Raw genomic sequence first — 26,906 nt, 5'->3', positions numbered from 1 at the left:
TCTTTAATAGGTCTTTTTTCAATAAGAAGTCAGATAACCTGCTTTTAGGTTTATGGAAGATAATGGGAGCCCCAGTAAAAATGCCTTTGTTTTTAATGTGAAGTTTTTTTTTTTTTTTTTTACACTTTCAAACTTTTTCTAAGGCTTTTTCCTTCCTGGTTTGATTCTATATTTTTAAAAAGTTAAAACTTAAAACACTGTTCAATTTAGGTAAGAGAAGATTAAGTTATGCCATAGTTATAAAAAAAAAAATGCCTTGGCTTTCCCCAAAAGTGGTGCATTCCTGGGAGAACCTTGCATGTAATGCAAATACCAAAATGAGGGTTTTTTTCTTTTTATAAGACATGTTACCACTTTGCTCTGTTTTTCCACATGTGCTTTCCACTTAAAATGCCAAATTGCAGAAAACTGCATTCTGCTTTTGTACCCGTGTTCAGGTTACAAACAAACAGATAAAATTGGTGTGTGGTGTGAGTCTTGTTGGAAGGTCTGCTAAATGCATTTGTGAAAATGTGCACACATGAGAAATACATTATGTAATGGCCATCTTATACATTCAGTGAACATCACTGTATTACAAGCAAGCCCATAGTTTATTTTCACAGTTCAGTTTTACCCAAAGTTTTTTGTTTTTACTCCCTGGCCTTAGATTCAGTAGCATTGATAGGTGTAATCTAAGACTGCTCTAAAGACCGGTCCTGGAGGAATAACTACTTTTATTGTTTCTACATTGCAGGATTTAATTAGGCTAATTTCTTGGCATGTGTACCCTCCCCCATCAACAAAACTTGTTTAAAAAGGTTTTCAGATTTTGTGGGGAACCAGCAACAGTTAAGAGGAAATTCTTGTAGTCAAAATACTGTTGTGTGGCCTTTGCACCCTCTAGGAGGGATATCCTGACACTCCTTGTATAGCTGGGTTTTAGCCTTAATTCTAGTTTTTGGGAGAAGACATAAGCATGGTACCTGGTTGTGTTACTGTTTAATATAGCCAGCATTTTCTTTCATTTTAATTTCCAAAAAAAATCTGTTTGGTTAGATGAAATAATTGTTCTCTTTTTGCCATTTATTTTTCCAGATCTGTTACCACCAGGTGTATGTAACCTCTTGAATTCATCTACCATTTATGCCAACAATGAAGTCTGCCTTGGGGATATAGAAATCTATGGTTTTGACTATGATTACACACTGGCATTATACTCCAGTGCTCTGCACTCCATGATCTTTAACACTGCTCGGGACATCCTGGTGGAGCAGTATAAAGTAAGTCACTAATGCTCAGCCAATTCAGTGGCCATAACTGTGGGGATCGGACACCTGTGATCCTATTGATAACCATGTCCAAGTGGAAAGTGATTTAATGTAATGGAGTTTTTAAAAAAGACAAGTTACTGTTCATGTGTATTGATTACAAAACATTAGTTGGTTATTTATGAAGAAGTTATGCTGCTTTTTTATGGAGATAAAAACATTGGCATGCATATCTATATTTGGGGTTTTCTGAGTATTGAACAAATATTAAACTGCATGAAGAGCTGAACCTTGGTCAAAGCACTAACTATTTGGTTTTATTCCCCTGTGCTAGTTAAAATTACTCCATCTGCTATAAAAATCCAGATATTTCTGATGTTTTTTTGATATTGGTGTACCAACAAGTGCCGTTTGTCACTTCAAATTCCATGTCCACTTCTCATAATGTACTGTTAGCAAAAATAAAGCTCATATAAAATTCTGCCTTAGTTTAGAATCATTCTCCTGCTAACTAACATTCCACTTTGTGGAAAGTTTGTATCGGACAGGACATTTATTGCCGAAGTGAACAAGAAATGTCTTCTGCAGCAAGCCTCCTGCCTGTTTGCTTCTTTGGAACTGCCATACTTGCTGAACTGCACATGTGCAGCTCATTGTTGGTTGCAGGGATAGTCGGCAGTCCCGGCTTCCCCTGTACATGCCAGGACCAAATGAATGTAACTCATGGGAGTTGTGTCATCCTGGCCTTGCCAATCAGGAGGATCGAAAACCATATCTAGGAATAGAATGATGTAAATAGTGGTGGAGTGGGAACAGATTAGTATATAAGGGTTTTAATTTATAATTGGTCATGCTCTAGATCAGGGGTGTCAAACTCAAATACACACTACAGTTCCTTGCATCTATAAAATAGCCCAATGCAGGGCCACATATAGGCAGAGAGCCCACTGGTCTATAGATGCGAGTGATGCCGCGAATTGTAGGGGGCCAAAAAAAAGGATGTTGCGGGCCAGAGTTTGACACCCCTGCTCTAGATACAATTTTGTTCTATTTCTGTGAAGTAAGCCAAGTATATGGTTATTCAGGTTGGGAAAAGTATATTCAAAAGCTTAAATAATAGAACAAAAAATAAATGGGAAAACTTTTGTATCCAGAAACCTATTGTCACATTCTCTATCTAGTTTGTTCTCTGGTTTCCTGCAAATTAAGGTATTGTTAGTCTTGATTCATCTGTTTTCAGAGATGAATAGAACACAATTAGTAATTTGTCCAAAGGGTTTGTTTTGCAAATTTAAGTTAGAGCCAACTGTACTGTAACAGTTTTTCAACAGTATGCTTGTACATGGCCACTCTTTTTGTCATAATAAAGTGTAGAGGAAAATTTAAAGGACCAAATTGTAGGATATTGTGTGCATATTCACTTGCAGCATTAAGTTAATATTCGTGAACCCAGTGGTAGAGCTGCAGTTCTGGTAAACTGAATTGTCCTTGCTTATTCCAACATGTATTGTAAACAGATTCAAGTTGAGTTACAAATGTACCCTTTTGTTTTTCTGCTTCCTAGTACCCGGCCGGAATCCTTACGTATGAATATCTTCCTAACTTTGCTGTACGAGGCCTTCACTATGACATCAATAAGGTAATTGTTTCCCATCAGCTTTTAATTTGTTAATGAAGAATCTGCTTATCTCATTTATAGATTTGGTGGATTCCTTAAAACAATGTGTTTATATGTTATATAGCATTTAATTCAGGCTCTGGGGTAAAATATAATTCAAGTTTAAATTCTATGTTTCTAGGGTCTAAAAGGTACAATTTTATTAAAATTCAGAACAATTTTTATAGTTTGTTTTTATGTATTTTCTTTGTTTGTTTTTCTTTATATAGGGGCTTCTGATGAAGATAGATGCATATCATTACATTGAGCTGGGCACAGTGTATAGGTAGGTGTAGGCTTTTTTCACAAGTTTTGAGCACTGCAGAAAATTTTCATTGTCTAGGTCCTTGATGTACAAGCTTAATGTAAATTGTATTTCATCAGTTGATGGTGATTTATATAGGCTAATGACTGACTACTGGTCCCCAAAGTGGCCATGCTTTACATCATCCTCTTACAAAGTGTGCTGCTGTAAAGAAAGAATTTTGCGTTCTACGGCAATGGCTTTTTGGACACTACTCCTTTGTGTTGTGGGATAGTGCCAACCTTACCTATGCTCAATGTTTGGCTTTTTTAGAGGTCAAAGTCCGGCAGACTGGCAATAAAAGTAGTCCAAGTGAAGTAGACTGTGACATGTCCTATATCCAATGCAATGTTTCTCTTTGATAATGCTGGATATAGGTGTAAGCTCTGCAAATTCTGATTCTTAGTGTGTTTTGTGCCTGATGTTTCTAGATTCCGTCCAGCTACCGTCTTGTGGATATATTCAAACTTGCAGTTTAAATCTGGACAATGATATGTAACCAAACCAATGAAAGCTGAATTTTCAGTTATTTGCTAATCTAGAGTTGATATCCTTGGGTACAGTACTACCTGACTTGTTGAATTGGTCACATAATTATTCTTACTATGTGTTGTGTAGACTGACCCCTTGTTTAGTGTTAGTCCTATACCCTGTTCCCTTCAATGAAAATGTACACAACTGCTGCAATTCTTTATAATTTTTTGTGTATTTGGGAAATGGTTTTCCTGTAGTGTGGTGTGTTCACCTAAACTTTCTTACCATAACCTAAAAGTACTGTGCCTCCCTCCCCAATCACTAGGGGCCTCAAGCCAGTCCCATATGAGGAGGTGATGGCGCTCTACCAGGGAACACACCACATTCCACTTCACCAGGTCAGCGGGTTCTACGGCAAGGTAAGCCTATTTTATGCAGTGTTCTTTTCTGAGTTTTGTTTAGAGGAATCATATGAATTTAGAAAAAATATGGCCACTGAAATTTAGTTCAGTATATTGTTAGGCTATTTAATTTTGGGCTAATCTAATGAAATATTATAAATCTCTTCTATATCCACATTGCAACAAAGTGCCAGGGGTGTTGGAGTAAGATAAATATTGGTGGATGGGGTATTCTTACATGATCTGTCATTTTGGAAAATAAACTGCCTTTTAAAATATCTTCAAGCCAATTTTATTCATCATAATTTTTCATAATTTTATCAATATTATATCTTTAGGTAGAACTAGTACATAATATGGCTAGTTATCTGATAACTAATGTAACTTCTATTCCATTCACAGGCAGGTCCTGGACCAGAATCTATTGCTCAGAATCTGTGTAGTCTGTAGGGAGGTTGAGAAGCTGGCTGTGTGGTCCAGCATAACTGTCAGACCACAGAATAAATTTTAGATTGATTTCTTTTGGAAACACTTCAGGCCAGTAGAAGACCCAGGTCTTCTAAATTCTATGTTTGGGTTTTTCTTCTTTTGACTGTTTCTCCAACCTACTGATAAGACCTAAAAAATTTTTTTTTTTTATAGTCCCAACGTTTTGATTAAGATGAATGTTGTGGGTCAAAGAGGCAAAACTAGGAAGCGTAGCTTTGCCTAAAAAGGAGGAAAATTATTTTGAGTGTTTCCAATAGGAAAGTAACATTGCTAAGATTGGATTGTTGTGTTAATTTCTTGCATGAGAAAAAAGAACATTAATTGCACTGCTTATACTCTTATTTATGGAAACCATAAATTACGTTATATAAGGGACTACTCCAGATAGTTAAAGTGGAACTTGAGCCTAGGGTTTTATTAAACTTTTTGGTTAGCCAGGAAGGCTAACAACCTGTTGGGTTTTAACAGCTGGCTTTGTCACACCAGGGATAGTGATCAGAGACAGCATTCTTTTTATATATATTTTGCAGACTGGGTTGGATTGTCTGTCTCATCGTTGAGAACTGTACTCCACTTATTTTCACAGTAGTTGCTGGAACAGGAATTAAAAGGCAAGCTTAGCTGGGACAAATGGCAATTTAAAACCCCCAAAATCTAAGCAAATGAAGAGAAGTTATAGTTGCACTTCAAATTTCTCTTGCAGTATTATAATTAAAAACATTTACGCTCACATGATTTCTGATTGTAGTGATTTTTTTATGTCAGGGTCCCGCTGTCAAACAGTACATGGACATTTTCTCCCTGCCGGAGATGACGCTTTTGGCTGTAGCCAATGATTTCTTCATTTCCAATGACATTGATTATGATCCAGTCCACCTCTACAAGGATGTCACTGTAAGTACCTGAAATGTGCCTAATTGTTAACCTTGATGTTCAAAACTTTTAAAAGTGTGTTTTGTATTCCCACTGGTCTGAACATTGGCTCTATTCTTTTGAGGTAATGGGAGGTTTCATCTTGGTAGAACAGAACCTCAAACCTTTTTTACACTGGATTCACAACATTTGTGTTGAGTTTAGCGTTTGTTGATGTGCATAAGGCGCAATGCATTTGCATGCTGTTTAAAAGCCCAGCATTGCTTTGTAATGCATTGCTCTTTTTTTTATCTTTAAATTGGACATATTGGCTTGCATACACCTCAAATTAACAAACTGGCCTTTTGGAAGCTCAGGATTTTTTGAAAAAAAATATGGAATTGCTGATTTAGTGTATTACAAGCAACACACAATAAAGACCCTTTTGTGGTAATTCTCCTTGATGTAATGGCTCTGCACTGAAGAATGAGTGACTGTTTTGTTGGGGTTTGTTAGCTGATAATTCTTGGCTTTCTTAAAGGGTATCTTTACCCAAAAAATATTGCAATAACCTTAGTCCTTAGTTTTGGTGGTTTCACTAGTTAGAATTACAGTAAGTACACAATACTTACATGATGTTCCTGTGAGCTGAAGACAACACAAACTGTTCCTTCTTTTCTATATGAATACTACTTATCCCAACAAAACATGTTTGTAGTCCCAGCATAGGTGACTACAATTCTTCACATCATTCAATCACCGAATGATGTGTTAATTACAGGTTGGATAGCATAGTATATTGATCTGCAGGATATACATATTTGCTGTGAGTCAAAAAATTATTCTCCTTAGAAAGCTTTGCTGTCTGAAATATAACTAACTTGTAAAGGTGTAAGCACCAAGTTGTTTTCCGGACTGACATGATGGATGATGATTGCAGACTTATCTGTGGCCCCAAGGTCAGGAACCACACAGTTAAAGGAATTGCTCTGCATGAGTAGCTGACGGCTTTAACACATGTTGGCTTTGTGGCTAACTGATCTTACAAATGCTGCATTTGGAAATAAATTTAATCTTTTAATTTTATCCTGAGTAAAGGTGCAGCATGAGGTATATCCATTTTGATTTATAACAGACAAAAGCACCATATTTTATTTTTGGCTGTAGTTTTTTACTCCACAAACACTGTTTGAAATATTGCTCAGCAGTTTCATGCATGCTACATTCATGACTGATTCTTCTCATCATCCCTCATATAGCCATGTATTCATGAGTTAACTCAAAGCAGTCCTGGTTTGCCGACATCTACGCTCTTCCGGCATCACCCGATCTCAATCTGCCCATTTCTAAAATCGTATGACGTAGATTGGGGGAAAAAATTCACTCACTGCATGCGTGGGATCAGCAATTTCTTTTTTTCCATTGATAAAGGGCTCCTTTTGCGCATGCCTGAGACTAGGGCATGCGCAGGAAGAGCAGCCAAGAGCCTCCCGGGATGTGACGTAGGTATCCCAGGTGGCTTTGCAGACTTTAAATAAAGGGTTCTCTACTCTTTTATGTAAAGTAAAAATTCTGATTTTTAGGTCCTCTTCAAATGAATAGCACTGATATTTTGGGCTGCCTGAGTATTGGGGTACATGGTGTTCTAGGACAGACTTTATCTAAAAAGAAACGTGTCAACATAAGATGCTGTTTAACATCCTCGGTGATAACCCCAGGTGTGACTTTGGGTAGAAAAAAGATGCTAAAATCGGTAATGGATAAACATATGGGAAGTAAAAATAAATCGCTACTTACCTGATCCGCCAGCATCCTGCGTCATCCTTCTCGGCAATATCCGTCTTTTCTTCCTCCGGCCGGCTTCCTATGCCCTCGATGAGTCACCAGGGAGTTCCCAGTGAAGTCGGTGCGTGAGGACATTGCCAGCGGGAAATTCAAATCTATGTGTTATGCATTCAATACAAAATAACTGTAGTAGATTTATACTACTGGGAGTGGATTTATACATGTAAAAGCTGTACATTGTCTTTCATGAAGCTTTTTTTACAGTATAATTTACTATGAGTATTTATTTTTTATACTATTCTATTTTGACATGGTTTTGTGTTTTAGACTTTTCATACTATTATATTCTGTAAAAAAAAAAAATTTCGTGAAAAACAATGTACCACTTTTAGACATATAGAACCGGACAGAAATGAACCGCCCAGGAGGGTAAGGAAACAGTCACAACAAACCAGAATATGAGCCCGAAAGAAGCAAATAAAGTGTTGCAGAATAATATGTTTAAAAATGGGATGGGGGGGGGGGTGTTCTCCCCTAAAATAAAAACAAACCCTGGCTAAAACCAGTGCTAACTGGATATAGGAAGCTGGTGTGGAGGGGCCCATGGTGTGCTTGTTTTGGTTTTCAGCAGCCCCTTCCTCCTATATTGTACTGTGACTATCCCTCAAGCTTGACAGGAACATTTTGTGCCAGAAAGTGAGACTTGTGACGTAATGCCGCCACAGATGTTTATTATCTAGCTGGGTGTGGAGGCCTGCAGATGGCTGATTTGATTGGAGGGAAAACCGCAATAAAAGCAGTTTTCTGTGTCTGTCCACTCATTTTAGAAGAAATTTTATTGTTGTGGTTTCAGTTAAATCCAAGTTCTTAAATTTTGGAAATCCTTTTTGAACAACAATAAAATTGATCGGAATGAATGCCCTAATAGAGGTCCTTGTTGTTCAGATACAATCCTTTCCTGCAAAATGTTTGCAGCCTTTGTAAGTTCTGCATAATGGGGTTCTGTGTCTTCAGTGACTCCATTGTCCTTGGTATCCCTGGGCACAGCTTAAAGGCCTCGCATTTTGTAGGAAAAAAATCTTTGACCGTCTTTTAAATGTTTTTTTTTAAATAAGATTCGTACAATGGTCACACATTTTTTTTAATTGTATTAAAGTTGAAGAATGTGTAAACCTGGGTAAAAGTTGAGTGAAAATATTTTTGAATGGAGTACTTGGTGTTTATTTTGATAGTGATCTGTAGAGTGTTCTGGATGGACAATTCTTTTTGTACAGTTTTGCTGTAACTGTCCATACTGTAAAAAAGTAATATAAATTATTATTTGGTGCATTAAGAACAGGATTGTCTACTTCTGTATTATAAAAAGCCTGTGTATTCAAAAAATCTTCATAGAAAATTACAGCAGTAGTTTAATAAGAATACATCAGTGCTCAACCCAGAATTTTTTTTAAGCTGGGTGGGAAGAAATTGTAGGTGGGTAGCAGCCCCTGTATTGTGATCAAACTCTTTAGTAACCACCCAAAAACAGCCGGGTGGGTGCTGAAAAGTGCCGGGTGGTGCACCCAGCTAAAAGGGCCTGGGGAGAACCCTGTACATGAGTGTATGTGTGTGTGTGTGGTGATGTCCCGCAATATAGACCATTCCATATATTCAAATATGGTCATACGTACAGAAATAGAGAACAAAAACAATAAACTAATACAGCTCATGAATATTTGCTCCAACCTTCTGGGCAGTCAGTCTTAAACTTTTAAAAAAGCTTCAACTCTAAAGTAAGATGGATAAAACAACATATGTTCTGCCCTTCACCTTCAGTTACATACAAAAACATATCTAAAATTATAGGTTTCTAACACATACCCGTAAAGGATACATTGCTTTACATTTACCAAGATAGGTTAGTGTCATGGTGGTATTCTCCCGAAAATGTGTACAAACCTTCATCGGGAGTTGCTGGCATTCTTAAAATGGCAATCTATTATCGCTTCTTTGTTAATGGGCTCCAAAAATCAATATGCCTGCACAAAAAAAAACTTTACATAATGGTATGTCCACTTGAAATTCTTTTATTGTATTTGATATTATGAATCAAAAGTGTATTTGGTTGCAAAGTGAAGCATTAAGTATTTTTATTCATTTTGCCAATGCAACCTTGCATCTTGCAAAGGTGTTTGATAGAAATGTATTTACATATAACTTGTTTGCACAGACCAATTCCCCTAATTTTATTATGTATTTTTATATATCACTTTAACTAGGAGTCCTTTTTTTTTATTTTTTTTTATTTTTTACTGATAAAAGATTTGGTCTTTGAGCCTCTGTACCTAAATTTTTGCTACTGCTGCTTTGCAACATCTGAATAGTTTATGCATTTAAGTGTGAGCATTGTCATGTAGCTCACAAATTTGTTGAAACAAGGTCCTCTTTCCGTTTGTATAGGATTTCCCTGGGGGAAAGGTGCAGTGATAATCCCTGACCCTGCCCTCACCTCACCAGGAGATGAAGATACCAAATTACATTCTGTTCACACCTGTGTGCACTTCCAGTATATTTGACCTGAAATGCATGATTGTTTGCATTCTCACCTGCAGCCAATTCTCTATGGAATGCAGCACAATAGAATATAGTTAATGAGCCCTGAGGTTCTGTAGTGGAGGGATTATAAGTGGGTTTTGTGACCAAAGCAGGGATAGTGTTTGCACATTACACAGGGATTAGCCTCAGCCACATATAGGGTATGGTGACATTGCATGGCATCGCTGCATGTTCTACTCATTATGTTGGTTACTAGGAATCTTCAGCTTCTGAGGTTTACTTTCAGGACACTTTATTTTATTTCCACTTCATATCCAGCATTTATGATATGGCTATACTATAGGCAGGCCATGGGTTGTATATTCAGTAGGTTGACTACTAATGTTTTACAAGTCAGGATTGTTGTATATAGTCTGCTGACAGGTAGGTAAAGGTTGGGTTTGTGCTGTTGGAAACTGTTAGAGAATGGGAACATGTTGCTTGATATTGCTAGAGATCGCTGCCATTGCAGACTCCCTTTAGAAAACCATTCTTTAGCTCAGGTCAGCAAACTCCGGCCAGATACAGCCTAGCCAGTAGTTATGGTCTTACTCCCCCTGGCCCATCTGGCATAATGCCGGCCGGCAACCCGTGGGGGGGGGGGGCGCGTTAGGAACTGCCAGAGCTCTAGTGCCGCCTCCTTGCTGTTGCTCCCCTAAATACCGCAGCCGGCGTTGCTAATTCTGCCCTTTGTGGTAAATAGGGAAAGCTCCTTGAAGGTAAATCCCTCTCCTCCACAATGCATACAGAGGAGAGTTCACTTCAGGGGCCATTCCCGGTTGATAGGTGGAGCCATTGGGGAAGGACTCCAGTCTAGTGTGCTCCTGCCCACCCCTGAAATGGCCTAGTGACCATAAGTTTGCCGACCCCCTGCTTTATCTAGTAGCGGTTGAGTCCAAGGGTCAAAGGTTCCAACTTAAAGGCAAAAGCAAACCAATGCATTTGAAATGTGTATAAACTGGTAAATTTGACACTTGATCTGTGGTGTTTAGCCAGTCACCAAACTTTTTCCTGTGACATGTCAAGGTCATGTGCACTCTTTCCGACCACAGCAAAGTTAGGCAATACTCACTGCACAAGGCTCACCCCAGCCTATGTGGGGGGGAAAGCAGAGGAGCAGTTGCACACTGATTGGTCCATCCCTGTGGTCTGTCCTCCTGTAGGCATCTGACCTGTAAGCATCTTTGGGATTCTGGCCCCCCTAAGTGCTTACTACGCAAGTGTAACTTCAAGTACCTTAAGGTGCCTGCACAAATGGAACATTGATTCAGGCGGTCTTTAATTGGGCAAATGTCATGTTTTCTTTGTTTTTTTCTAATACTTTAGATTTAGGGATTGCAACCTAGAGGCATTTTTAGGGTCATTAGTGAATTTCATTATTTGATTCACTTATAGTTTTATAGTGTATAGTTTGTTTTTTAGTGTCAACAGTGCCTTTAACATTTTCAGTTTGACTTTTTGTCACAGTGATGTGCAAGGACCAAATTTATTTTAAAAGTTAACAATTAGAGCTTGTTTAAGTTGGCATGTTACAGAAACAAAGCAACAGCATCTCTCTGCTCTGGATTTTAGTTTTTAATTGCACCTCGAATGCATCTCAGGTACCATGACTGTATGGTTGTGTTTAAAAAATGCTGTAAGCCCTACATTTGTGTGCAATCTGCTGCATTTGGTGGCCTAATAATGGGCATGGTATGGGTTTCCAAACAAAGTGCATTGCAATGCTTGACTGATTAGTAAAACACAGGCATTCATATATTGTGAACAAGCCTCAAATGGCCATGGAAAAGCTAGGGGTGAAATCTGAAATCTCTATAGACAACACACAAATTTGACTTAATGATTATGATGATCTTTGCCTAATCCTTTTAGGCAAAACCTAATAACCCTACAAGAGGAATTGTGGACAAACTGTTTTGTGAATCTGTTTATTGTGCAAACAGGAAGCATCTTGGATGTAACATAAAAGTGCCCTTTCCCCAGTGACTAAACACCAAGAGAAACAGAGTTTAAGCAAAAACATTTCATATTTCCGGTGCAGACGAAGTGGAAGTTTATAAACACGCTTAATTTATTAAACCCAGAAGCACTTTATAAATCTTTCTTATCCAGGATATGGATGTGCGTCTAGGCTGAAATCACATCTATCTATTGTTTCTCATTCTGTGACTATTTTGTTCTTTTCTATAAAACTATAACCCTTTTTTTGTATGAAGTATACTTTGGATATATATGTGTACCCTTTTGTTTAGAATATGTAAGAGAAGTAACTGGTGGCAGTGCTCAACCAAGAAACTTTTTAAAGCTGGATGGGAGGAAATTGTAGGCGGGTGGCAGCCCCTGTATTGTGACCCAACTCTTTAGTAACCACCCAAAAAATGCTGGGTGTTGCACCCGTCCAAAAGGGCCTGGGGAGATTACTGATGGCATGGCAGCTCAGTGGTTTCTCTAATTTTTCCATCACTAGTATTCCAAGTGAAAGCCTTGGCCATGAGTTTGTTGTAATTGTTTTTGTATGGTCTTGCCATGTTTGGTTTTCCATTGGGCATGCTGGCTTCTTCACACATCCCAAAAACCTACTGGTAGGGAAATTGGCTTTTCCCTCAAAATTGGTCTTAAACTTTATAGAAGTGTCTGGCCATGACTAGGGTGGGAACGGTATGTTGTGATCTACTGAGGGACAGTTGACATGACTATGGCTGTTGTAAAATAAGGCATGGTAACTATGAAAGTAATCGCTCAACAGCTGTAGTAAAATTGTATAGACATCCTCAGCAATTAAGTTCAGGCATTCTCTGGATTCACCAACATTTCTCAGATGGAACTGGACAGCTGGATTTCCTAATGAAAGTTCTTGATAAGACATGCTCATATCATGTTGATTGTTGCTTTATCAAATAGCAAGTCCTTGATATTAAATATTTTTCATTTACTCCTGTGGTGGGCCTGCCACACATTACCAGTCATCATTTAATGCATTTGCTGCACCCATATGACCATATTACCTTTTAAAAATTATAAATTTGTGTAGGTCAGGAGACTGCATTTATTGGTAGAAATCTGAGAAAGGTATACGTTTAGAATGAGATGGAGCCCAGATCTTATTGAGCAATATGACAGGTGATCAAGCCAATAGAACTACAGCCTGAACTGGAGTATTTATAATCCATGCATCCTGGAAATAGCTCTTTTCATTGAATCCATGAACTGTTGTGGGTGTTGGCAGAGTGTTATAAGTGCATTAGGACTCTGCTAATAACTGAGGTCCAGTTGGCGGAGCTGCAGTGACTTCCCACTTAGTGACCAGGGAAAAGGAATGGCACAAATCAATCCTTTTCAATTGACCACCACTGTACCATCCACTTGGTTGATAATTGGTCTGCAAAAAAAATCTTGCCTAATCAACTTAGTCAACATGGAAATTATTGCTCAAAAATCAATCTAATTTGACTCTATTCAATGTTTTCTTTTAAATATGTTGTATTCTTTTCAGCTTGCCTAACAAGGATGCAAAATTGGGAAATCTTTCATGAAATAATAAAAATATATAGTGGTAGAGATAGTATGGTTATACATATTTTTAAAACTTGTATATATTTTTGTTCAGTAGATCAATTTTAGAGTATTTGAGGAACACAAATCTTTATGGTGTACAGTTATTGAAACATTATAAGCAATAATTGTACCCTTTTTTTCTTCCAATGTTCCCTTACAGGATGCAATTCGTGATGTTCACATTAAAGGCTTTATGTACCAATGGATCATGTCAGATCTTGGTAAGTATGTTTTTTTTTTTTTTTTTTTTGTCTCTGGAAATCTGGAGGATGTTGCTGGTATTTGTTATCTTGGAAAGGAGCCTTGCCCCTTCCCTAAGATATCATCTCCAGGCATGGTCAAGCTTATTAGGGGGGATGGGATGTGTACTCCAAATACTTTAAAACAATGGAGCCTTTTAAGGAGCATTGGAACATAACTTCATTTAATCCCTGCAGAGGTCACACTAGTCAGCCCTGGGGATGGACCTGTCCTCATCTAAAAAGGTTGCACAAACTAACAAAGTTAAGTTTCTCTGCATTCCTGAAAAGATGTGATGTGACAAGGGCAGGGTGTGTACATTCATGTCAGTTTTGAGTGACTATTTGCAATATTTTATTGCAATTCTTGCAGAGAAAGTAAATAGCCTGCTACTCTTGGATCTTAAAAATACCATTTGGAAAGTGTTTTTTCTACTTTTTATTCAAATAACTGCATTTGTGTCCATTTGTGATGCTAGTTTGACATGTTTAAACAGTCTACTTTTTTGTTTTGTGAGCTGGCAAGTAAGATGTTTAGATTTAGGTCTATGAAGCTGCATTTATTCATCTTCATTGCAAATACTCTATGCATCAGGTTTCAAAGTCAAGGAAGCAGTCTATGTTTGGAAGCTTCTGTGGAATAATCCTTTAAAGGAAAAACATAACTTTATAAACTATTGATCTGAAATGTTTCCTCTATATGAACCTAAACTGCACAAACCCCAATTTCAACCTTGGCTGTTTTTGTAACCTAGCCTGCACACACTGGAAGATGCTGCAGCTATCTTTCTATTCAGTAAAGTGCTGCATAATATGTCGGTGCTATATAAATACTTTTTAATAACTTCCCGATCTGTCCTCTACTTAAATTAGGCTGTATACAAAGACCAGAGATCCCCAAAAAAATGTCTCTAGTCATGTCAGTTGACCTTTGGTTGTGGCCAGCACTAAAGAGAAATTTGCTAGGCAGACTACAACTGGGCAACAGAGGTAGGCAGGCATTTGTAAAGGAAGGGGGTGTAGCTTGGTAGTTTAAAGGTTCTACTTTTAATCATCATGTGCAGAGCAGCCTCTGCACAAGGTACCCCTATATCTGGTTTTCCTGTGCATGTGTAAATGTATCTCGTGTGGTGATCTTTTTTTATTTTCTGAATGTTTTCTTATATGCGATCTCATAATGTTAGTTGCAGGTTTATATTTTCAGTAGTGAATAAAAATATATTTGAATAGGCTTTTCCTGAGTCTTTTGGTATGCAGTCTGTAAATACTTTATATCTAATGTGAATCTATGCCCATTTCTGAACAAGATGTAAAAGCACTTTAAACATTTATGGAAGTTAGGGGGGCCATGGATGGCTTGTTTTAATGTCCCTAGTCTGGGCATGGTTGCAAAGGGGGAAAATAAACTGTTACCCTACGCTTTTAAACTATACTCACAATATGTCACTGTCTTCTTTAGAAAAATACATCATACGTGGGGATGAGACCTATGCTGTTCTACACCGCCTAGCAAGTAATGGGAAGAAACTTTTTCTCATCACCAACAGTCCTTTTAGTTTTGTGTAAGTTTTTCTGTGTAAAGCATTCCTAATTAAAGTAGATGCATTACCTATTCCAACGAAGGCCAATTAGGTTTGTATTGTTAAATAATGAACTCTTAAACAATCCTGGGAGGGGGGATACTAAAGAGCAAATGGCATCAGAAAACCTCCAACAAAACTTTCATGTTTCTCTACTAGTTCTGCAAGCTTATACAACCAGTGTTCAGATCTGCTGAACGGGAGTATATTGGCTTCAACATTATGAATGTTTGCATTGGTAAAAAGCATGTATTCACAATTGAATGTTTTGTGAACACATGTTCTTTAGGATTGTAAACCTGCAGATTGGGGTGGAGGGCAGTGCCTGTTTCACTTAGTCAGTAAATTTTATATTTGTGGGCAGTCCATGCTTTTTGCTATTGGGAATGTTTACACTGGAGGCATATTCTCTTCACAACTGGGAACATGCATATTGGGGTGAAATGCATGTTTTTCTCAATCTGGAATGTTTATATTGGGGTGGTGGGATGCATGTCCTTTGCTATTGGGTATGTTTGCTTCCAATAATTTCCACTATCAGGAATATTTATAGAATAAAGCTACGTACACACTTCCAATTATTATCGTTGGAAAACGAACTATCCTGCATGATATCTACGAACGATCGTATAGCACCGATCCTGCACATAGAGATAACGACACGATCGTTCGTAGATATTGTACACACAATAGATACGATCGTTTGAACGATAGAGGAACTATGTGCACGACAGGAAAGTGAACGAACGTTCGTTCATTACGCATGCTCAGCCCATGGACGATCAACGAACGACCGTACACACGAACGATGTTCAACGATCGTCATCCGATCTGCCGGTCGTTCGTTTCCAACGAGTTTCCTCATTCGTCGGCGTCGTTGGTTACTTTTTTACGAACGATTTTTTGCCCAATCGATCGTTCGTCGTTTGATTGGAACGATAAAAATTGGAAGTGTGTACGCACCTTAAAGGTCTTCTAATGGTAAATATTTAGGGAACAGGGAATTGCTGAAACAAGGAACAGTATTGTAGGTTTTCCTGACAATGTAAGAATATCTGATGTTATAACCAGATTTTTACTGTAGTTTTTTTATGTCCAGTAAAACTGGTACTGATCCTATGTTATTTTATAGAGACAAAGGCATGAAATATATGGTGGGCAAGGACTGGAGGGACTTTTTTGATGTGGTTATCGTTCAAGCAGACAAACCTCATTTCTTCAATGATTGCATAAAGTGAGTATTTCATAAAAATGCATCTGTAAATATATACACAGTAAGAAGGCCACAAGAGTATTACATAACTTTTGCCCAGAACAGTTCATAATGCAGTTGTGAGGATAACTTCACATGACTGTTTTATATATGTTAATAAAATGTCATATTTTATTTGTAGGCATTGTTTAAATCCAGATTATGTATGTTGAAAAAGTCAATTTCCATGGGTATACTTGATATTTTAAAGGACAGTATGTAATGTTAGGCATGCACAGCTCAATATTTGTTAAATTGTTTAGATAATTCAAATGATGCCAGAATGATTGCTAATTACTCAAGCATTGAATCTGTAAAAGGCTGACTATCTTTCTGATCATTTTAACTTTTTGACACCTAAACTGATTGGATTGTGAACATGTCTTCAAATGCAGTAATAGGCTTTTCATAATAAAGTGTTTTCTTACACAAACGGCTGAAGATGCTCACATGGAGAGCTGAGCAGCCAGGTACAGGAGTTCAATCTACCTCCATTAGATGTGCATGTAAATGATAAAAAGCTCCATCTTGTATCATATAAATGAGTTGGAGCTGGAAAGCCTAAAGGCCACCCAATCCTCCAAACACAAAGAACTGGATACCTCTAGTGTGTCTTTGCTTCAAATTCAAGAAGGAAAATGAAAACTGATTAAATCTTTTAAAGAAGCATCCGTCTTCACTGCCAGCTCCTGTAAAAACGGCGACCCTCCTCACTGATTGGTTGATACGCATGTGCAAGAGTTCCAGTGGTTGGATACGCATGTGCAAGAGTTCCAGTATCTCTAGCGGCTGGCTCTGTGTGCAGCAACACCACACACGGACAAGCTGGTGTTTTGTGGGTTTAGGACTGCTTTAGGTTACCATATTGACCAGGCTGGAATAAAGATTCCAAACTCGGGAAGGGAATGGTTATATATCTGTGCCAGCAAGTGTCTTTGGAGACACAAGAGTTTTGCATAACCTGGAGCTCCCTTGTCCCACAAAATGCAGGTTGTCATTTATATAATGTCATCTGCCATTTTGTAAGGGACTGTCTGGCTTGCTCTGATGTAATTTTTCATGTCAGCCTGTTTTGAGAATTCACATCAGTAGTTGCTCAAATATTGTGACGCATGTGAAAGGCATCCAGCCAACTTCACAATGTATTTACTAGAGTTCTTATTACATATTTTATGACAAAGATTTAGGAAACATGCTGTGAGTTCTCTGGTTGTGCAACATCATTTGATGTAAAACTAGCTGACTAACTGTAGTTGTCGGGCAGAAGGTGCTTGGTAATTAAAAGTGGAATTCCTGGCATTGGGACCCTACCAATTACTATTCCAGTTACCTAAACCTAAGGACTGATAGCTTGGTCGCTGAGCTTCTTCTTCTGGAGTCATTTCATAATTGCAAGACATTTGTCTGGCACTGTTAAGATCAGTTTTTCATGTTCGTTCTTGCAAAGCTTATGTCTCCTAAACTCTTAGTCTACAACACTGGGATTTTTTTTAATTCAAGTGGGAAATTGGAGGAACTATAATTTTCTAAAGCAGTTATCCAAGCTTAACAGTAATGGCTAAATGGCTAAATAAATGGAAGAAATGCATGGGTACTGTTTTTATAACAAATGCTGTAATTCTGCTAAGTCATTAACATAATACCATACTGAATAGTCAGTAGGTCATTCCACTGTTTCAGCGTTGTAGCTTCATGCATCCTACCTGCTCACTCATTGGAAAATCGGCTATGCCACCACTTATTACACGTTCACAGGAAAGTGACAACCTGGAAATTGTTGCTTCCAAACTAACTGCACAGATTTGTTTGCATTATAACACTAGTTAAACAGAGTTTTATACTTTGCCAAAGAAGTTTGCCAAATCATCCTTTGATTCTTTTTATAAAAATGTATCTACATTCAGCAGTGTGAAGTCTGGTTTAGGGATAGTGTAAGAGGGATTGAAGGTCTGATGGGTCCATATTGGAGATTCCTCTCCCAGTGAGGGATGTGGGCTCAAAGTATTGGGTTGGATGTTTAACACTTGTGGTTGGAAGAAACACTTTTTTAAACCAGATTTAACCAAGTGATGTGTATGTTTTGTAGGCCCTTTCGTCGGGTGGATGGAAATGGAGACTTGAAGTGGGACAGAATCACCAAGCTGGAGAAGGGACAAGTCTACAAACAGGTATGGTTACATTAGTGTTGCATCAGTTTTTGGAGGTGGGTGTCTTACAATAGATCAGGTAACATTAGTGTTATATCTGGAATGGAAGATTAGTCTTCTGTTGTATTCTCTTGTGGTGCTTTACTTCAAGGCATCACTTACTATTACATTTCAACAAAACTGGCCCTCCAGGTTTTAAGCTATTGGGGCTTTTGTTGTTTACCTGTAAATAAAAGCAGTTTTCAACCTAACCTGTCCTTTCAGAACATTAAAAGCATATCTCTAGTCAAAAACAATCATTTCCTCCATCCAAAAGACAGTAAAACTCAAAATCTAAATAGACTTCTGGTCATTTCCCCCTGAAAGCATTGATGCAGAGCAATGAAATTGGCAAAAACCAGCATGAGTTACAGGGAATGAAGGAGATTAAGGGTCTGGCAGATGTTGGTTTCTCACAAGCACATTGAAGTTCAATGGCATGGACTGCAGGATCAATTTCATTGATCAGTTGACACGGTTATATGAATGGACCACTCGAAACTAGTTTGCAGTGTTGTGAAGTAGGGCAATAACCACATGTAAAAGGGGTGCTGATAAGTTCCTGGGTTTGCCCAGAAAGAAGGGAGCCAGAGTTAAGAAATAAAACATTTAATCAACATAGACTGATGCACTTGGTACAGTGTAGTTGCAGCTTTTCTAGACCATTCAAGTCTTTTGGTTGGGCTGCAAAACCAAAACGCAAGCATCTTTTGACATCAGAAATGTCCTCAAAACGTTGCCCCAGGTGTTTCTTAAAAATCAGAAACCGATAATAGTCCAAAGGGGTCAGGTGAGTAGAGGGATGGTGAACCAATTGGAAACCCAGGGTGTTCAATTTGGCAGCCACCGTGTGTGTGTGTGTGTGTGTGTGTGTACAGGTGCACTGTCCCGAAAAATAAGATCCCTTTGGTCAACTTTCCACAGCGTTTCGTCTTGCCTCCTTCTGCTGGTCCAGGAGGTTAGCATAATAATGTCCGATGATATTAGAGCCCTGAGGTAGGTAGTCCACCAACAGAATACTTTGTCCCAGAAAATGTTTTTTTTAACCGTTTTCTGGATTCAGAACTTCGGCCGCGTGCACCTATTGTGGCACCATGCCTTTGACTGTTCCTTGATTTTAGGATCATAGATGTGGAGCCGGGTTTCACCCTCAGTCACTAACCTAGCCAAAAAAGCCCTGTGCAAAATGGGCCAAAACAGCTTTGGATGCTTCAACTCGTTCCTTCTTCTGATCACTGTTCAAACATTTCGGCACCCACTTCGCTGAAAGCTTGCACATGTCTAGGATAGTGGTGATAACAAACCCAACACACTCCCGTGAGATGTCAAGTATCTGGGCTATCTTTTTTGCGGATATTCCCTGATCCTCAATTCCCCGGTCCTCCAATGTGAAATTTACTTGTGCCTCTACCATCACAGCTTCTCACTCAAAAAAAAAAAAAAAAAAAAAAAAAAAAAGCTTAAGAATCACTAACACCTGATATTTGCACAGTTACATACTGAGATATTAGGCTGTCATATGCCCCTACACTCATTTTTCAATTTTATCTAAAAGGGGCAAAGCCAGGGACTTCTCAGCACCCCCTTGTTGCTTGCACTGTTCACCCATCAGACAAGCATACATCTACTGCCAATAAAAACCCCTCTAAATGAGTATTATTCAATCAGCCACAGCACTGTATGTGAATTTTGATTTAATGAATTATAACTTATTTCATGCAATGTCAATGTACAGCACATGGGTTGGTGTTCTAAATTACCACCTATTAATGACATCCCAAATGTCTTTGAGCAGATGGACAGTGACTTGTGTTGCCAAAACTCCTCACATGGCAACACAAATGTCAATGTATTTGGCATAACACCGTGCACATCTGTGTTGGGAAACAGGATCTAAAGCAGGCATGTTGTGTGGTGTGTTCTTTAAAAAAAAAGTTTTTTGTTTAAACTAATTGTTTGTTTATTTTAGGAGTTATTGCTCTAATAGTCATTTTCCAGGGTTATGGATTTAAAGCGTTCACTGGAACACTGCATTCACTGGAACACTATATCCACATCGGCAGTGCTTATTTTGATTTAGGAGTGAAATGTGGCATCTCTTTTGGCAGGTGTGCCTGTGTGTAGGGCTTAGAGGAAGCTGTACGCTTTGCGTCTTGCTTCCTGGCATCTAATCTTCACTATGTCTATCCTTGCTATGAAAGGCACAACTGTGCATACGTGGCTTTGCAGCAGTATGTACTGGAATTTGCTCTATATTACTGGAGGTCTTCTGTAGAGTCTTGGCAACCGAACAGCCCAGCAAAACCAAAACATACTAGAAAGTGTTTTGTATAGTATTACCTATCAAGAGAAAGTCTGATCAACAAGGTGGTAACTCATTGTTGGGTTAAGTAGCCAAAAAAATAAAAAATACTTTAACCCCGTAGGTCCCTCAATGGTGCTGGACTTTCCAAAGATCTGGTCCTGCATTGTCCTGGGATTCCTTCTGATCCCGGCGCAAAGAAAGCACTGTGTTGCTTTTCCATAACAGAACTGTCTACTGTCAAAGTCTGAATATCCAGTTGACAGACACTACAGGCTCCAGCTTGAAAGTTTAACCCCCTAGCGGTAATCAGAGTGGATTTTCCATGCAAAAAGTGGTAACCTCGAGTCACACTTGGGAATGCTAAAAAGATTGCTTTTTTTTTTTTTTTTTTTAATTAAACATGTTCCGTTGTCATCCTGCTGGTCCCCGCAGGTCTTCAGGACACATCCTCTTCCAATCACCAGCCGGCGAATGCAGAGACAATCTCAGGGTTTCCTAGGTGATGTCGGTGCGGGGGGAGCAGCGGGAAATTCCAAAAGTTTTGTATTGGGAGTCAATACAAACTAGCTGTATTGTCCAATACAAAGTAATCTTGATATAATAATATATGCTGCTGTACAGTTTACATGTATCACTATATTTTATTTTAACATTTTTTTAATTTAAAATTTGTTTAATATTAGACATATTTCAGTGAGTTATACCTAAGAATTATAGGCCTACAATATAAAATTCCATGCAAAAGTAATGCTTTTTGTGTGGAAATACAGACAGAATTAAGAATGCTAGGGGGGCTAAGCAGCTGCTTTGGATATCTTCTCACCGCTACGAATCTCAATAGGCTGCAGTTATTACTTTTCTAAATTACATACTGTGCAGCAAACCCAAATTATTATAGGACAATGCTGTGCTGTTGGTATGCATTCGGGTGTGTACAGAATCCTGTTAGGCTCTCGTTTTTTTGACATGCTTGATGACGTTAGTATTTATCATGCAGCTCATACCCCACTCCCTCTTTTTCCCTAAACAGAGCTATGTCTAGCCTTTAAATCCTACTTTCTGTTAAGTGATTTGTATAACAATTATGTATATGAGGACACGTTCATTGACTTGGAAGACAAATGGGAGGCTGTGCTGACTTTTGTCACTGCTGTTACCTAGTTTTCCCACTGCTGAGCATGCAGACTGTGATTCCTATAGAAGCCAGATGAACAAAAGGTTTATTTAAACTGTGTCACTGTCAAATGACGACCCAGTGCCCAGCCTTCTGATTCAGGGCTTTGCTGAGGTTTGCACTGCATATAATTGCTGTCTAAGTTCTCTAGTCACAAAGGGTTAACTGTACTTCAATGCATGTCTCCTAACACATATGTCCTGTTTGCAGTTTTGGAGACCCATCTTGTACAAACACTGGCTGTAAGAGACTTTACAGTAATTAAACTATGAATAATGTGCTTTTGACTCCCAGTTCTGGCGCAGTTTTCTGTCTAAGGATATTGTGTTTTGGCAGGCTGTCTGATACATTAAAGGGTTGTATGAAGTATGGGAAGGAAGTCCTAGATCTGAAGTTGAGGACATCTATTTGTTGATGATGTTACCCATATAGTCTTGTAATAGTAATTTTACTGAAATAGATTACAGCGTCATATCCAGAAATAAGTGTTGCATGGTGCTGTTTCAAATGCTGAGTATTCAAGTAAAAATGAAAATTGAGGAAACCTGTAAGTGAAACCTTTAAACTTATATTCTGTCCCTTGTAAAGTATGGAAAAATGTGGTTGATCTTGGCAGATATGTGCTTCTAAATCCTTTTGTGAGCTGCCAAACATTGCTTCTGCTGCAATGGGAGTTTTTGCTCAAACTCCACAACACTTTTGGTGATGCAGGTCAACTTCTAGAACGGGTTGGCCAGATACGGCCTAACTGGTAGTTGGTTGTTGCCAATTCGGCATAATGCGGGTCGTTAGGAACTACCAGAGCTCTGATGCCGCCCCCTTGCAGTTGCTCCCCTATTTACCGCGGCCAGCATTGATACTTTTGCTGCTGTGGTAAAAAAGGAAAGCTCCCTGAACAGTAAATCCCTCTCCTCCCCAATGCATACTGAGAGGGATTTCACTTCGGGGTTTTCCCTGGTGGTGGGCACAGCCATTAGGGTGGGTCTGGCCTAATGTGCTCCTGCCCACCCCATAAGACTTTGCCAACCCCTGTTCTAGAGGTAGGAGCCATGGCTCTACTAGTTGGACCAAAGCTCTGTCTTGGTGTATTTGTTCTTCAGTTTCTTATTTTGCCCACTTTTCAGCATCTCCTCCTGTATGTGGATAGGTGAGCCACTGTTTTAGGTACAATTAATTAGTCCAGTCACTTGGATGGCGGTAGATGGTACTTGTGCTTGGAAAAGGTCAATGATGCTCAATCCTTGAGAAATGCCTCTATAGAAAAATGAATTTAGATGTTGCTTTACTAAACCTCACATTTGACTGCTGAAATATGATTTTTAGATTATTCCCCCTTTTAATGCAGCAGTATTTTAAATGTACAGATTTAGAAAGTAAACAATGACTGTATCTTACATGTTATTTAATGGGTTAAAAATGTATGCACCCTTGTGTAATGTGATTTATAAAATGTGATTTAGGTATTCCTAATTTTTATTTTAATATGCATTATTTAAATAGGGTTTATAGAACCTGCTGGGCCTTATCATTTTTGTGCTAGAACCACAAAAACTTGTCTTGATTTTTTTTTTTTTTTTTTTTTTTTTCCTTGCATAGGTGATAATTGTGTGATATCTGGTATTTCTATTACTGTTCACTGCATAATGGTAAATCAGAACTGCTATCTTTACCCTTTGCCACCTTGATGCTGTATGTAGAAAGTAAAAAATATTGATGTTTTTGAGGATTTGTTTTGCTTAAAATGACTATCGTGTTCGTGATTTTGAAAATCTTTATAATACACGGCAATATGTTGTTTTTTTTCAGGGAAACCTATTTGATTTCCTTCGTTTGACTGGATGGAGAGGTTCTAAAGTGTTGTATTTTGGGGACCACCTTTACAGTGACCTTGCAGTAAGCCTCTTCCTTCCCTCTTTTAGATCTGTTAATATCCCCTTTTCCTGTGTATCTACTGCTTACACTCCTATTTTTGTCCAGGATTTAATGTTGCGTCATGGCTGGAGAACAGGAGCCATTGTCCCGGAGTTGGAGAGTGAAACAAAGATAGTTAATACTGAGCAATACTCTCAGTCCTTGACATGGATGCAAGCTCTGACTGGTCTGCTGGAGCGTATGCAGGTAGGCATGTACATTGCTAAATCTTAGGATTTGTTTTTCATTGCCATCCATGTACAATATACACACATATTCTGTATAAGACCCAGGCAAAAAATAAATATTCATGGAATAAGGGCTTGGGATATACTCTTTGTAACAGAACGATGCTAAATATTTGTATATTTAAGGGGGGGGCACATATCCTAAACACCAAAGAAAAACTGTAGTTAAAAAAAGTTTTTGAAGTGGGATAGAATGTAATATTTGATAATGTATAGTATGAAATAGACAAGAGTTCAAAGAAAGAAAGGTATACAGCCATCATACTGTCCATTCAGCATTAGGGTTTGACCTGAATTGAACTAGTGACTTGTAATCAGCACATGGCTGACTCGATATACTTGTGCCGACTATTTTTCTTTCTATAAGCAGTTGTTCTTTTTTGTATACACATACCGTACTAATAAAACGGGATAATTTCCCTGTTTGCTTATGGCACTAGTGCATGAAATAACACATCTGTTTCTCAGCTCCTGTTCTTTTGGATTCTGTTGCACAGTGTGATGTAAAAACATGTGGTGTTGCTATTTGTGGAAAATGTGTGTATCTAAAGATCAGAGGGTTTTTTGCCCTTGTCACCATTAGCATTGACTAATTGAAGCTAGCCAAACTCTATGTAATTTTAATGGAAAAGCCAAAAATATGTAATCGATTAAAATCATTTTGGTTTGTATTTGGGCAGAATGGAATGACTAAATTAAACTTAATACCTGAAGAGCACTATCAAGTAATGTTATTTTTCTTTACAGAATTTCCGTGATCCGGAGTCCCAGCAGATTCTACAAGACTGGATGAAGGAAAGACAAGAACTTAGGTATTTGCTTATTCGCTTGGGGATTGTGTAAAAAATGTTTTCTTCTATATGTACGTTGGCTCTCTGTAGTCTTTTGTCAGACAGGAAACTCAAAACAGATAAGAAACTTCAGTTATTACTGTCTCTGACCAATTAGTTGGTAGTAAATGACAAACTGCTGTATCCAGTAGCTTAATAAAATAGCGGTCATTAAAGCTATCTTGACTAATTTACTTATAAGATTCATAAAGTAAATCCACAATTTTTAAAACGATGTGTGGTTGATTTTTCAAACTTTATTTATACCCAGACGTGGATATTTTAAACCTACATTGGTTTAGAAAACGGTATGCATTTTCAAACAATTTGAAGCCACCACCAAAGAAAAATAGTTTGGGCCCTAGTTTTCGGTACTTCCCAGTGGCACAAGTAATGACATTGTGCCTCCTGCCATAGCTGGGAGCTTGAAATCCAGCAATACAGCATTCTTACAGTGGATGTTAGTGCACTTTTGCAGAACTTTGAGCTTCTTGGTCTGCAGGGAAACATGGTGACCGCTCCCATGCCACCCAGAAGTGTTGCCAGGCCAAGCTAGGTATTTGGGGGGGGGGGGGGGTTGTTTAGTGGTGGCAAAATATTTTTTTAATATGGTAGTTCTGTTATTACAGAATAGTAAAACCTGTCTTTATGTAATTTACAGGGCAGTGACAAAGAACCTCTTCAACCCACAGTTCGGAAGTATTTTCCGCACCTGCCATAATCCCACCTACTTTTCCCGTCGCCTCTGCCGTTTCTCTGATCTCTACATGGCCTCTGTCAGCTGCCTGCTGAACTACGACTTAAGCTATACCTTCTTCCCCCGCCGCACACCGCTGCAGCATGAAGCACCATTGTGGATGGATCAGCTTTGCACTGGATGCATGAAAACACCATTCCTGGAAGAAATGGCCCACATCCGCTAAAACAGGATCTTCCAATATAGACTTAAGATATAAACTCAAAGGCTTCTTCTATTTCTCTGACTGTTTTTTTTTTTTTTTTTTTTTTTGATTTTTATTTTGGTTTTGTTTTAAGTGTTTGCACATTGGTGGGCACAGAATTTTCCAAGCAAAGTGTTACAGTTACAGTTTAACCATCTGTGCTTGTAATAGGCTCGGTAACAGGGTCTGCTAAAAACAAAGTTGCTTTGAAGATCTTTCCCTGTTCATTAGGACCCTATAGTGGACAGATTAAGATCAGAAAAACTGTTCTTTACAAAGTAAATTTCATTGCATTGCCGTGTGTTTGGCCCTCCTTTTCCTGGGGCTGAAGAACAGTGCGGACCTTTAGTTGCTATTCAAATGACTTTTGGCTTGGGAAATAGGTGGCTGTAGTCGGAATGTGAGAAATATTTGGGACTTGGCCATCTGTTGCCAACATCTGCTTTTCATTTTTACACCAACATTGGCTCCTCGCAAGGAGCTCATATGACTAAGCCTCATAACTAGAATTCTAAAGAGGAGTACTAAGCTGTTAGAGATTTGCATTACATGGTAACGACAGTGTTAAATCTTGTCTTTAATATTCCGTACAATTGTCTTGTGCTTATTAGTAATGCTAGATAGATCCCCAGGAGCCAACTTGGTAATGTACCTAAATTTATTTTTGATAACCTATTTTGTGACATTGGTATTATCCCTTAAAGTGCATGTGCCTTTTACCTAGTTAAGGAGAAATATTGTGGGTGCTATTGCAAGCATCAATAGATGCTAATTGCAGACTTAGTTTGTATTGTTTAGAAAGTGCAGAAAGGCCACCACTTCCAGAGACAGATGGCCATCTGAGTTATGTCACCAGCAAACATAACAGAAGTGTTGAGTTGCATTGAAAACTTGGCAGT

General features: G+C 38.4%; 1 protein-coding gene across 1 annotated transcript in view; it reads left to right on the top strand.

The window, feature by feature from the left end:
- LOC140343642 (5'-nucleotidase domain-containing protein 2-like) overlaps window positions 1-26,029 on the top strand; it is a 35,362-nt gene extending 9,333 nt beyond the window's left edge. Inside the window, exons 2-14 of the mRNA XM_072430422.1 lie at window positions 1,078-1,262; window positions 2,815-2,889; window positions 3,138-3,193; window positions 4,011-4,104; window positions 5,341-5,469; window positions 13,502-13,562; window positions 15,040-15,142; window positions 16,293-16,394; window positions 18,499-18,580; window positions 23,884-23,970; window positions 24,055-24,195; window positions 24,984-25,048; window positions 25,728-26,029. Of these exons, the coding sequence (XP_072286523.1) occupies window positions 1,078-1,262; window positions 2,815-2,889; window positions 3,138-3,193; window positions 4,011-4,104; window positions 5,341-5,469; window positions 13,502-13,562; window positions 15,040-15,142; window positions 16,293-16,394; window positions 18,499-18,580; window positions 23,884-23,970; window positions 24,055-24,195; window positions 24,984-25,048; window positions 25,728-25,989 (1,442 nt within the window). The 3' untranslated portion in view covers window positions 25,990-26,029. The remainder of the gene's footprint in view (window positions 1-1,077; window positions 1,263-2,814; window positions 2,890-3,137; window positions 3,194-4,010; window positions 4,105-5,340; window positions 5,470-13,501; window positions 13,563-15,039; window positions 15,143-16,292; window positions 16,395-18,498; window positions 18,581-23,883; window positions 23,971-24,054; window positions 24,196-24,983; window positions 25,049-25,727) is intronic.
- Window positions 26,030-26,906: the final 877 nt, after the last annotated feature.

This window comes from Pyxicephalus adspersus, chromosome Z (genome assembly GCF_032062135.1).
Source record: "Pyxicephalus adspersus chromosome Z, UCB_Pads_2.0, whole genome shotgun sequence".
In the NCBI taxonomy this organism is placed as follows: domain Eukaryota; kingdom Metazoa; phylum Chordata; class Amphibia; order Anura; family Pyxicephalidae; genus Pyxicephalus; species Pyxicephalus adspersus.
The sequence above is the reverse complement of the archived record's forward strand: the minus strand, read 5'-3'. Positions and strand labels throughout refer to the sequence as shown.